Below are 12,776 nucleotides of genomic sequence, written 5' to 3'. Positions count from 1 at the left end.
CGCCCATGTCCTTCTTGCGTGGGGAGCGCTGTGGACTGGCCTCCTGGCCTGAGTGGGAGGCTGGGAGACCTCGGGCTGGAACCCGCGTCTGTGCAGCCGGCCGCGCCGAGGCCCCTCTCCACCCCCCTTCTGTTGTCCATGTGCACCTGGCCGGGGTTCCGGCATCTCCCGGGGGAGCCTTTATGCTGGGGGGGGCGGGAGGTGGGGGGGGTCCAGATCTCTGTAGAGGTTGATGCTCTCAGACAGACGCACAGACAAGGACAGACACGCAGACACACGGAGCTGATGGTGACGGGGCGGGGGTGCCTGCCGGCGTCCCCGCTTTGCCCCGGAATGAGCACAGGGCGGAGCATGGGGGTCCCCGCGTCCCCCCATGGCGTCTCACCCCCCCCCCACTGAAGCAAGCACCCGGGTCCCTCTCGGGCGACTCTCCGGCCCGGGGTCTGCACTCGCCTTCCCAGCCGTGTGCAGGGTGGAGCCGAGGCCCTCGGGGTCCCGGGCAGCCCACTGAAAGCCACGGCTGGGCCACACGGGGAAGGCAGGCGCAGACGGGAGAGAGGCGGGCGCCTCGGAAATGCGGCTCTGGAGAGGCGGGCACGGGCGGGGCCGCAGGGGCCTCCCTCGGGACAGCTCTGTCCCGCTCCCGAGTGCCCGCAGGGCCCACGTGGTGTGTGTCGTGGCACAGCGTCAGCCCGTGGCACGGCTGCGACAGCGCCCATCCTGCCCGTGGCTTCCCCGGGGTCAGAGCTGTGGAGCAGCCCCGCCCCACGCCAGCTGTCCCCTAAACCGCATCGCTGAGGGGCCTCCCGCCCGAGTTCCTTCCCTTTGTGGAGTCTTCGTGGTTACGTGGTCTCTGGGGCCGCTAAGTCCAGCAGGAGCTCGTTGGACACTAGCCGCCTGGCACTGACCGCCTGGTGCTGACCGCCTGACGCTGACCGCCTGACACTAGCCGCCTGGCACTGACCGCCTGACACTGGCCACCTGACACTAGCCCCCTGGCACTGACTGCCTGACACTGGCCGCCTGACACTGGCCGCCTGACACTGGCCGCCTGACACTGACCGCCTGACATGGCCTGGCACTGACTGCTTGACACTGGCCACCTGACACTGACCGCCTGATGCTGACTGCCTGGCACTGACACTGACCACCTGGTGCTGACCGCCTGATGCTGACTGCCTGGTGCTGACCACCTGATGCTTACCACTTGGTGCTGACCACCTGACAGTGACCACCTGACACTGACCACCTAGCGCTTGCCACCTGACGCTGACCGCCTGACACTGGCCACCTGACATGGCCTGGCACTGACTGCCTGACACTGACCGCCTGACACTGACCACCTGACACTGGCCACCTGACAGTGACCACCTGACACTGACCACCTGACAGTGACCACCTAACACTGACCACCTGGTGCTGACCGCCTGATGCTGACCACCTGACACTGACCACCTGACAGTGACCACCTGGTGCTGACCGCCTGACACTGACCACCTGGTGCTGACCGCCTGCCGCTGACCACCTGACACTGACCATCTGACGGTGACTGCCTGGTGCTGACCGCCAGCCAGTATCTAGCTCCATTTCCCTTGGAGCCGTCCCTCTGGGCGGGCCCCGGCGGCACGGACACACTTCTCGAGCCGGTTCCTCCCGCCCTGCCGTCCACCGCTCGCCCTGGGCTCGGCAGCACAGCCTCCCTGGCCTCCCGCCAGCCTCTCCCCACCTCGGCTCCATCCGGGCCCGGGTCAGGCCCCTCGCATTGTCCGTGGCGCGTTCCCAGCAGCCCCCGCCTGGGAATCGCGCACGTCCGGCCCCCCGGGAGCTGGACTCGCTTCTGTCCAGCCTCCTCCAGGAGCCCGGGAGCCGCCCCAGAGGCCCCGGCCCCGTTCCCACGGCCCCCCGCTGCTCCCCGGCCCCCAGAGCGGCGCCCTCTGCCCTGCGCCCGCCTCCCCCCCGGGAGCAGCGGGACCCGGCCACACCGTGGCCATCTGGGCCCAGCCTCCCGGGGCTCGGTCACGCAGCCGCCCCCCGAGCAGCGATGCCCACCCCACCCCCCCAATGAAAGCAGCGTGACCGTCTGGGCCTTTTGATTTGGGGCCACACCTGGTGCTCGGGGCCCCGGGCTGCGGGGTCAGGCCAGGCTGGCCTCGAGCGAGGCCGGCATGGGAGACAGACGGGGGGACAGCGGCATCCTGGCATCTTTTACCGCCCCGAGTCGGCGGCGGAGGGTGGGAGGCTTCGGGGCGCAGTAGGCCGACCCCGGCCTGCCGTGCCCCTGGGCCCATCACTGCCCGGGGAGCTCCCTGCAGGGCCCGGCCAGCGCCCCCGCTGTCCCCCTCGGCCCAGCCTGCAAATCAGCCACGGCTCCCAGCAGCGGGTGGGGGTGAAGCATTTATTAGCCCCCCAAGGCAGAAGCCCGAGTTTCTCTGGAGTATCTTCATCCCTGGAGCCCAGTGTGGGCACTGCATGGGCGAGGGGAGGGGAGCGGGGCGGGCACTACACAGGGGAGGGGAGGGGAGCGGGGTGGGCCCTGCATGGGCGAGGGGAGGGGAGCGGGGTGGGCACTGCATAGGCGAGGGGAGGGGAGCGGGGCGGGCACTGCACAGGGGAGTGGAGGGGAGCGGGGCGGGCACTGCACAGGGGAGGGGAGGGGAGCGGGGCGGGCACTGCACAGGGGAGGGGAGGGGAGCGGGGTGGCACTGCACAGGGGAGAGGAGGGGAGCGGGGCAGCACTGCACGGGCGAGGGGAGGGGGCCCCACAGCCCGGCCCGCGTGTGGGGCCCGCAGTCCCCTGGAGACACACACAGCAGACGCACTTTCAGAAAACCGTTTACTCCTCTGGGCACGACCCGAACGCCGGCCCAGGACCAGAGGCCAAGTCTGCACACACTGTTGGACCCCGGTACTGGGGGCAGGGGGGGGACACAGCAGAGGGGGGGGCGAGCCCAAGACTCACACATGCTATCTGCGGGAGGGTCAGGGGTCAGAGGCAGCCAAGCATGGAACTGTCTGGGGAAGGTGGAGTCTATGTGTGCGTGGATGTACACGTGTGTCTGCGCACACACGTGTGTGCATGGGTCTTTCCATTCAGCATGCATGCATGTTTGCGCACATGTGTGTGCATGGGTCTGTGTATTCTGTATACATGCCTTCCTGCACACATGCATGCATGTGCAAATCTGTACATGCACGTGCCTGTGTGCTTGTCCATGTATATGTGCACACATGTCTGTTCCTGTCCTCCGTGTGTGCATGCATGCATGTCTGTGTGCACACATGCTTCTGTGTGCCTGTCCGTGTGTGTGCATGCACGCATGTCTGTGTGTGCTTGTCCACATATGTGTGCACACGTCTCTGTGTGCACCTGTCCGTGTTTGCCTGTGCATGCATGTCCCTGTGCGCGTGCACGCTTGCCTGCGTGTGCATGCACTCCTAACACAGTGGGCTTCCAAGAATGAGGGTCCCAGGCCATTCATGAGTGATTCGGGGGACACCCACCCCGGGTGTATAAAACAACACAGCAATTTAAAAAATCACCGTACAAAACCGCATAAATAACAGAAAGGAGAAATGTCTGCGCACGGCACGTGCTGAGAGAAGCTCCAAGGGCCTGCCCGGGGCGTTCCTCTCCCACACACTTTCCCCTCCCGCCCCCTCCCCCACCCCGGGCCACAGTGCTCGGGAGTCTCCCTCTGAGAGGGGCTCCGCGCCCGGGCCATCGTGCTGCGGTGGTGTCGGGAGCGGGAAGGGCTGGATGGGGAGAGGAGGGAGCCGGGGTCAGGCTGGGCCTCGCCCCGCCCACCTCCTCCCTGCGGGCCCCAGGTGGGATGCGTTGGATGAGGCACCTGGGGTCCGGCGGGTGTAGACGGCGGGTACTGCCCGTGCCTGGCTCGGGGTCCTCATCTACACGCGACTGCTCGGGTCAGCGGCAGGGCCAGGGGCCGGCCACGGGGTGGACGCCGGGAGTGGGGGGCAGGCCACGAGGTACACGGTGCATCTGGGGGGGCAGTGGTGGCAGGTGTGCTCCGGGCTCCGGCAGGGTCCCGGCATCTCAGGCACACAGGGGCAGGGGGGCGCCGCGCTCGCCCGCCTCGGGGCCGCGCCCCTGCCCCTCCCCGCCGCAGGCCGAGGGCCCCAGGAAATCCAGGTAGAAGCGGGACTTGAGGAAGCGGCGGTAGGAATCCTTCTTCATCAGGTTGAAGATCTTCCCCTGGGCCTCGTCGAAGCAGGTGGGGGTGGGTTCCAGAACGTTCCGGCTGGTCTGCTCTCGGGTGCAGGAGTCAAGGTTGACCTGTCGGGGGGGGGGGACGCAGACCGGGCTCGGGGAGGGGACGTGGAAGTGCCACGTGCACCCAGGCAAGGAGGAAGGTGGATGCCCCCCCCACCGCCCAGGGCTGGACAGTACAGCTGGGAGGGCACTCGCCTGGCCCTGCTGGGTGTCACCCCACTGCATCCCATGGGTGACCCTGCCAGGAGTGAGCCCGAGCGCAGAGCCGGGAGTCACCCTAAGCACAGAGACGGGAGTTCACCCCGAGCACAGAGCCGGGAGTCACCCTGAGCACAGAGCTGGGAGTCAGCCCTGAGCACAGAGCCGGGAGTGAGCCTGAGCACAGGGCCAGGATTTAACCCTGAGCACAGAGCCGGGAATGAGCCCTGAGCACAGAGGCAGGATTGAGCCCTGAGCACAGAGCTGGGAGTCAGCCCTGAGCACAGAGCTAGGAGTGAGCCCTGAGCACAGAGCCAGGAGTCAGCCCCGAGCACAGAGCTGTGAGTCATCCCTGAGCACAGAGCTGTGAGTCATCCCTGAGCACAGAGCTGGGAGTCAGCCCTGAGTACAGAGCCGGGAGTCAGTCCTGAGCACAGAGCTGGGAGTCAGTCCTGAGCACAGAGCCGGGAGTCTGTCCTGAGCACAGAGCCGGGAGTCAGTCCCGAGCACAGAGCCGGGAGTCAGCCCCGAGCACAGAGCCGGGAGTGGTCACAGGGCTGCAGCTGGGGGCTCGGTCGCTGCCTGTGTCCTTTCTCATGCCCGCCTGGGCGATTCCCTGGGGGAAATGGCAGCCGTGGCCGCCCCACGTGTCCCTAGTGGGGGCCCGACCCACCTCGCGGCACGCCTGCACGGAGATGAACTCCCCGTAGATGGCGCGTGCGCGGGGCGCGAGCTGGCAGGCCGGCGTGGCGTGCTTGTAGGCCTCGCAGCTGAGCCAGAAGTCCAGGTTCTCCTCGCTGTACTCGGAGCGCAGGAAGGCCCTGAAGGCCGCCCGGCCGCCTGCGGGGGGCGGGGGGACAGGCTGGGACCCTCGCGGCATGCGCTGCCGGCCGGGACCCCGGGTTCTCCTGAGCAGTGCTCAGGGCCGGGCTCTCCCGAGAGTGCTCGGGCAGCGGGGCCGGGGTCTGCTTTCGTTTGGGGTTTGGGGTTCTGGGCCACGGCCGGGGCTCAGGGGGCCTGGTGGGCTGCCGGGGTTCGAGCCTCCGCATCGGCCGTGGGGAAGGGCAGAGGGCGGAGGGCGGAGGGCGCCGGGCACTCACACTCGTGGCTGATGAGGCTCTCCAGGGACTCTGCCCACCGCTTCACCTCCTCAGGGGTCGCCCTGCAGGGGACACAGACCCTCGGGTCCCTGCCAGGCCCGGGGGCGCCCGCCCCGCTGCGCCCCTGCCCCGCGCGGGCCGGCGCCCTCACCTCTGGCACCGTGCCGCCCGGTCCTTCCTGCCGTGGGGGGCGCCGGGCTGGCCGCCGTCCGGCTTCTGCAGCAGGAAGGCCAGCCGGTGCTTCATGTCCTTGGCGCTGCGGGACGCGGGCGGTGAGGGCGCGGGTGGCTCAGAGAGGCCCCCACCCCCCCCAGGCCTGCCGCGACCCAGCCTGGGGCCCCGCTGTCCGTGCCCTGCAGTGACCCCCACGGCCACCTGGCTGCCGTGCCCTGCCTGGTCATGCTCAGGGCCCGAGAGTGGTCAGGGCCGGGCGGGCAGGGGGGACAGGAAGTGACTGACCTCACCCACTGCTCCCGCGCGCGACCCCACTGAGCAGGCACTGAGCACCCAGGAAGGAGTCAGTGCATCACAGCCCAGAGTCCCGCCGTGAGGGGGCAGTGTGACCCCCCAACCCCCCGCTCCAGCTCTGGCCAAAACCTGAGCTCCCGGGCTGCGTCCACCTACACACGCACACAGACGCGAACACACGCAGCACACACGGATACACACACAGACACACAGGGACACGCGCGCACACACACACATGTCCCCCCCACGCCCTCGGCCGGCCCCTCGCTGCGTGTCTGGAGAGGGACACGGTGACACCACACGCGCAGGGGTCAGCCGTGTCTCGGGGTCCTGGGTCCCACCCAGACTTGGAAATGCCCCCCGCGGGCACAGGAGGGAGACGGTCGCGGACGGGCCCCAGGGCCCTGGAGGCCGAACAGGAACTCTCGGGCACCGGCGCCTGGCGTGGGCTGACCTTGGGCAGCTGGGTCCCCTCTGCAGCGTGGACACCGGGAGGACGGTGCCCGGCACACAGGTCACTGGGGACCGGGACAGAGCGTCCCCCCCCCCGCTGCCCTCCCCCTTGTCCTGCGTCTCGTCTGATTCATCCCCAGCCGCATCTCGCTCAGCCCTAGGTGCGACCCGGGCGCCCGCTGCCCCCCGGGCTGGAAGGGCATCTGCTTCCCTGTGCCTTCGGGGCAGACTTCCCAGGGGTGGGGGTCCCGCAGGAAGCCCCCCACACAGGGGCTGGGGCAGTGCAAGGGGGTCTCCCCAGTAACCGCACCTGGACCATGGCCAGCACCAGAAACAAGGTCCAGCCTCCAGCCGGGGCTCCTGATCCGCGGAGAGGAGGTGGGAGTCGTCCAGCAGGAAGTGACCACCACCCCCCACCCTCGGGGCTGGCTCTGCTGCCCAGGTGACCCTCGTGACCCTCAGGGGCAACCCTCCAGCCAAGGTCACAGCCCTCTGTGCGGCCCACTTGGCAGGCTGGGGAGCGTCCAGCCAGGTCCGAGCCCCAGCACTGCCCCCCAGCACCCTCCCCAGGTGTGGTCACCCGTGCTGGTCACCCTGCAGGGACAGATGGACCATGCAGAGAGCCGCCGCCTTACCTCCGCAGGCAGGACGCGGGCAAACCAGCCAGCCCCTTGCACATCTTGCTCGGAAGGTGACGGCCAGCTTGGCTCTCCCGCTGCCAGAGGGCGCCGCTGGCCACTGCTGGCCGCGCCAGCCCGGCTGCAGGCATTTATAGCGGCGGCGCTGCCAATCAGCGGCGGCGTCCCGGCCACGCCGCCAATCAGAGGCGCCTTGCTGCCCGTGCCGCCAATCAGAGGCGTCGTCCCGCCCACGCCGCCAATCAGAGGCACCTTGCTGCCCGTGCCGCCAATCAGAGGCGTCGTCCCGCCCACGCCGCCGATCAGAGGCGCCGCCGCCGGCTCAAGGCCCCGCCCAGCCCCTTCTGCACGGAGCCGCGTGGTGGGCGGGGCGTGGGGGCAGCTGGCCGGGCTGGGCAGGGGGCAGGGACCAGGGGGCGACCTTCCTGCAAAAGAGGCGAAGCAAAGCAAACCCCAGGCTCACCTGAGTGTGCAGAGGGGGCGGGAAAGGCGCCTCCTCAACGCCCCCCTCCCAGGGCAGCTTCGTTCCTCCTGGCCAGCTGCTGCCCAGGAGACGCCCCTCTGGCCCCTGCAGAATATGCAGACTCTGGGCTCAGGGGGTCCTGGGGGCCCCGAGCCAGGGAGGGGCAGCGGGGGTGGCTTTGCCGGGAATTCTGCAGAATGTTACCCACCTCCTGGAGAACAGGGCTGGGCCCGGCCAGCAGGGTCCAGGAGGGGGGACGGGCTGGACGCGGCCGATCCTCGCCCCTCTCCTGGGTAAACACCAAAGGGTGTAAACACCAAAGGGTGCGGGGCCGTGCATGCCTTCCCAGCACCAGTGAGACCCCCCCGTGTCCACACAACGCCCCGGGCGGACCTTCTCCTGGCCAGGCTCTGCCCGGCGGGCGGCTGCGTCCACTGTCCTGTTCCCGCAGGACTCGGGCTGCCCTGCCCCCTCCTCCCCGGCCCTCACACCCACTCCACGTCTCTGGACTGGGGGGCAGGCCCCACACGCACAGGGAAACCAGCTCCGTGGTGAAGACCTGGAAGGGGCCGGAAGGTGCTAGAACTCTTGCCACGCCTCTCCTTCTGGCTGGGCCACCAGGCCCAGGAGGGGGGGACTTTGTGCCCTCTGGTCCCCCAAAGTGTCAGTGAGGCACACTTCCCACTCCCCAGCTCCCACCCCACCTCTTCCTTGCTTTCTTTTGCTTTTGGGGTCCCACCCGGCGATGCTCAGGGCTGACTCCTGGCTCTGGACTCAGGGATCACTCCTGGCGGTGCTCAGGGGACCCTGTGGGATGCTGCAGATCGAACCCGGGTCGGCCGTGTGCAAGGCCAGCGCCCTCCCCGCTGTCCCATCGCCCCGGCCCCGGCCGCCTCCTTTCAGCGGGCTGCCGGGCACTGGGCTCCGAGCCCCCGCGGCCTGGCGGGTGAGTCATGCAGCGTCTGCCTCTCCTGTGCCGCAGCCCTCAGCTCTCAGCCACTGTCCCCGCATTATCTCATCATCCGTCACCAGCAGAGTCCAGGTCAATGCGGCCGAAATTGACATGATTTCCTCTGCGGGAGCCGCGCTCCCGGGGAACGTTTCACCCACTTTTCTGCCTCTGCCTCATTGACCTAATTCCACCGCTCCTGCCCGCCCCCCTCCTTCCGGCCAGGGGGGCTCGCTTCTCGGGCGGGGCTCGGGCAGAAACGCCGCAGGTCAACCCAGGCTGGAGAGGGAAGGCGGCCCCAACCCTCCCCCCCCGCCCCCGCACTCCACACACTCCTGGAACAGTGCTCCCCACGGCGGCGACCCCTTGCCTCTCTGGCCGCCGATGCCCTGGTCAGCCCCTCCCTCCAAAAGAAACTTCCAGCTTCTTCGCCAAGACCGCCCAGACCACAGCTGCCCAGTGCTTTTTTTTTTTTCCACTTTGGTTTTCAATCCCTGCACGAACCCTTGGAAATCCACTTTTCTTCTCTCGAACTGGCTCCCTAGTCCCTGGTGCCCGAAGCTTTCTGAATCTGCAGGATCCAGCAGCCAGCTCTCCAGCACGGCCCTCCGTGGAAAGATCTAGATTTCTAGAGTTCCCAGTTTGCTGATTATCCTTCCTCTAAAATTCCCCAAACCCATGTCACTGTCACTGTCATCCTGTTGCTCATCGATTAGTTCGAGCGGGCACCAGTAACGTCTCTCATTGAGCCCTACCTATTCGGGCGTGCAGGGAATTTGTTATCAATTCTAATGGTATTTTTTTTTTTTTGCTTTTTGGGTCACACCTGGCAATGCACAGGGGTTACTCCTGCCTTTGCACTCAGGAATTACCCCTGGTCATGCTCAGGGGACCATATGGGATGCTGGGATTTGAACCCGGGTCGGCCGCGTGCAAGGCAAACGCCCTACCCTCTGTGCTATCTCTCCAGCCCCTCTAATGGTATTTTTTTGGGGGGCTTTTTGGGTCACACCCGGCGATGCACAGGGGTTACTCCTGGCTCATGCACTCAGGAATCACCCCTGGCGGTGCTCAGGGGACCATATGGGATGCTGGGAATCGAACCCGGGTCGGCCGTGTGCAAGGCAAACGCTCTCCCCGCTGTGCTATCGCTCCAGCCCCTCCATCCATCCTTTTATCAATCCATCCATCCTTTCGCCTGCCCACCTAGTACCCACCCATCCACCTGTCCATCATGTCCTTCCGTCCATCCACCCCTCCTAGCTCCTCGTCTCGGTCCATGCACTGTCTCTTCCTCAGAGATCCCCCCTTCCTCTCTGCACTGCGTCTGCTATTGGTCCCAGAGAGCCCGAGGTCACGGAGTCCGTCCGCCACTGCCTGGCCGGGATGCCCCCTTGTCATCCTGGGCCTGTTCCACCGGCCAGAGTGCCCTTCTGTCCCCGCGGCTGCCCCGGGGGCCAGTGAGCGCCCCCCAGAGCAGCCCAGGCCTTGGACCCTGACAGAGTCTGTGCAGCCTGTTCAGGCCACAGGGAGGGTCTGCAAGGGTAGCTCTGGCGGGAACTGGGTGCAAACGAGCCTTTCTGGGGGTCCCTGCCTTCGACATGGGGTGGGGGCTGGGAGAGCCACTGCCCAAGAGAGGGTCAGTGGTGGATCTGATGCTGGGCAGGAAGCAAAGCTCGAAGGTGTTTGCTGCGTGCAGACCCCCGGAGGGTCCGTCCCGCGGGTGGGGAGCCCTGCCTGCAGACCCCATCACCAGCCTGCAGTGTTCGTGGGGTTCCAGCTGCTGGGTGAGGGGCCCAGAGAGTCGTGCCCCCAGTTCTGCCTATTCATTTTTCACTTGGGGGCCACACCCAGCAAGCACCTTGGTGTCCCCCTGGGTCTGTGCTCTGGGGTCACTCTGCTCCGGGGTCCAGCTGCATTTCCCGCCCCCCCCCCATGCACAAGTTGAAATGCTGCATGTCTGGGGGAGTCTGGGCTGGACGGGGCAGAGGGCGCTTTCCTCGGGCCAGCTTCAGTTTCTGGACACGCCGGGACACGCATTCACTGCAGGGTCCACCTGGTGCCCACATCTGGGCCGCGGGGGGGCGGTGGGGTCTGCACGCTGTTCCGCCTCACACAGCTGCCCGTGGCCATCTGCTGACCCCTGGAAGAGTCGTGCCTAGGGCCGGGGCAGGGCCCACCCAGGGCAGGGTTCCGTTTCGTCTCCCTGGTTCTGGGTCTGGCATCTCCGGGCGGGTACCAAAAGCAGCTCACAGCCCAGAAACTCCTGGATGTGTCCTCACGTGGCTACGTGTGTCCCCAGATAGCCCAGAGCAACCGTAGGTGGCGGGGCCCGTGTGGGAGCCCAGGAAACCAGGCTGAGGACTCAGAAGCTCGGGATTGGGGCCAGGCGGGAGCGGCTGACTCCTGGTCCAGTGCTCCTCTCAGCTGTCTCTGCGGGGGCTGCTCCCTCTGTCTGTCCCTCTGGAAATAGGCTCTGACGGGGCCTGACTGCTCATCCTGGAGGCAGAGACTTCCTGCCTCCGGTTGCCGTGGCAACGTGACTCTCATCTTCACGGCTTTCTCTGAGACTATCTCGGGGCACAGCAATCAGGGGAGTCGAGCCAGGCCTGGCCCCTACACAGCCTGGTTTGCTTTGGGGACCGTCAGCTGGTGGCCAGCCTCGGATTCCCGCAGCTCTCTCCGGGGGGACAGGATGCAGGGCTGGTGTGAGCTCCTGTATGTGCCTACATATGGGTGTACTCGTGGATGTGTGTGTGCATGCATGTGAGTGAGCATGTGTATGTGCGCACGCCAAGTATGTGTGCGTGCATGTGTGTGCATGTGTGCCGAGTTTGTGCATGCATGTGCATACATTGTGCATGTGTGCATGTGTGTATGTGTGCGCACATGTGTACATGTGCGTGCATGCATGCATATGTGTGCGTATATGTGTGCATGTGTGTGTGAATGTGTGCGCATGTGGGTGTATGTGTGCATGTGTGTATGCATAGGTGTGCATGTGTGCACCTGTGTGCATGTGTGTATATGTGTGCATGTGTGCAATGCGTGCATGTGTGCATGTGGGTGCATGTGTGCATGCATGTGTGTATGTGTGTGCCTGTGTGCATGTGTACACCTGTGTGCATGTGTATATGTGTGCATGTGTGCAATGCATGCATGTGTGTATGTGTGTGCATACGTGTGCATGCAAGTGTGTGCATGTGTGCACATGTGTGCGCATATGTGTATATGTGTGTGCATGCATGTGTGCATGTGTGTGCACCTATGTGCATGTGTGTGCACATGCAAGCTAGTGGCATCCATGATGTCATCTGTCCCCAGCACTGCCCTAGTGTCCCGGCATGCCAGATCCAATCTATCCACCAGCCAAGTTTACGATCAGGTCTTATCACCATGGGGTGTCCCCGGTGCGGGACTGTAGTTTCAGGAGCACGCGTGTCTGTCGGAGGAGACCTGGTGGCCTGTCCCCCGCAACGGCCCTTTCTAACGAGGCCAAGTCTGCAGGCCTGAGCAGGGCCGGGGTCTGGAACCTTCCGAGAAGCAAAAGGGGAGAGCAGCCCAGCCTCCGCATCTGTCCCTGGGTCTGTGCTCGGGGCTCACCCCTGGAGGCCTTGGGGACCGCGGGTGGGCCCAGGACCCAGCCTGGCCAGCCGTGTGCAAGCCCCCTGCCCCGCCCAACACCCCGCTGCTCGCCGCCATGAATGCGCCCTGGTGCTGCTCTGAGACAGTCTTGGCGTCACCGTCAGCTACTCGCTGAGGGAGGAGGGACAACAGGGCTGGGGGCGGGAAGGGTGGCGGGAGGGACGGTCTCGGGTCCACAGAAATACGGGGGCAGAGGGCCAGCCCTCGGGAGGGGCCTGCCTTGCACGCCGCCAACCCGGGTTCGGTTCCCGGCACCCCACATGGTTCCCTGCACCCGGGGGCCTCTGGGTCCTGGGATCGTCTCTGGGCCGTCCCTGCACCTGGCAGGAAAGGCAGGAGGTCACCCACGTGCCCGGAAAGTGGAACTGCACCGAAGGCGGCTGAGCGCGGGGATAGGCGGGAACAGCCTCCTGTCTGCGGACGGAGCCCAGCAGAGCGAGGGCCAGGAGGGCGGTCGGGGGTGGGGAGCAACCACACGGGTGTGGGGCGGAGGGTGGGTACGAGAGAAGGGACCGGGATGACAGTCACAGCTGGGAAGGGTCACATGGACAGGATTGGGGGGTTCAAGGTAGGTAAAGGGATATTCCTGATAACCTCTCAGTGTCTGTACTGCAAGCCACAGTGCTGAGAC

At 66.3% G+C, this 12,776-nt stretch overlaps 2 protein-coding genes across 2 annotated transcripts in view; one reads left to right on the top strand and one right to left on the bottom strand.

The window, feature by feature from the left end:
• Positions 1-2,819: 2,819 nt before the first annotated feature.
• On the bottom strand, positions 2,820-7,242 carry RGS4 (regulator of G protein signaling 4). Its single transcript, XM_004613880.2, has 5 exons — positions 7,086-7,242; positions 5,681-5,785; positions 5,530-5,591; positions 5,103-5,269; positions 2,820-4,294 (listed from the first exon to the last, which is right to left on the bottom strand). The coding sequence occupies exons 1-5, from the start codon at positions 7,217-7,219 to the stop codon at positions 4,055-4,057; spliced, it is 708 nt and encodes a 235-aa protein (XP_004613937.2). The 5' UTR covers positions 7,220-7,242; the 3' UTR covers positions 2,820-4,054.
• A 3,841-nt stretch (positions 7,243-11,083) lies between these two features.
• The window catches only part of CCDC190 (coiled-coil domain containing 190), a 14,347-nt gene continuing 12,654 nt past the window's right edge, over positions 11,084-12,776 (top strand). Inside the window, exon 1 of the transcript XR_008627363.1 lies at positions 11,084-11,218. The gene's annotated coding sequence lies outside the window, so the exon portion shown is untranslated. The remainder of the gene's footprint in view (positions 11,219-12,776) is intronic.

The sequence above is a fragment of the Sorex araneus genome, chromosome X (assembly GCF_027595985.1).
Source record: "Sorex araneus isolate mSorAra2 chromosome X, mSorAra2.pri, whole genome shotgun sequence".
Lineage (NCBI taxonomy): Eukaryota > Metazoa > Chordata > Mammalia > Eulipotyphla > Soricidae > Sorex > Sorex araneus.
This window is presented reverse-complemented; position numbering and strand designations above follow the sequence as displayed.

What these genes read in the sequence shown, in the direction of transcription:
- RGS4 (XM_004613880.2), bottom strand. Translation starts at nt 7,219, where the DNA reads ATGCCTGCAGCCGGGCTGGCGCGGCCAGCAGTGGCCAGCGGCGCCCTC. An exon ending in CCCGCGTCCTGCCTGCGGAG is followed by an intron (nt 5,786 to 7,085) that starts GTAAGGCGGCGG and finishes CGCGTCCCGCAG; the next exon opens with CGCCAAGGACATGAAGCACC. An exon ending in GAGCCTCATCAGCCACGAGT is followed by an intron (nt 5,270 to 5,529) that starts GTGAGTGCCCGG and finishes CGCCCCCCGCAG; the next exon opens with GCGGCCGGGCGGCCTTCAGG.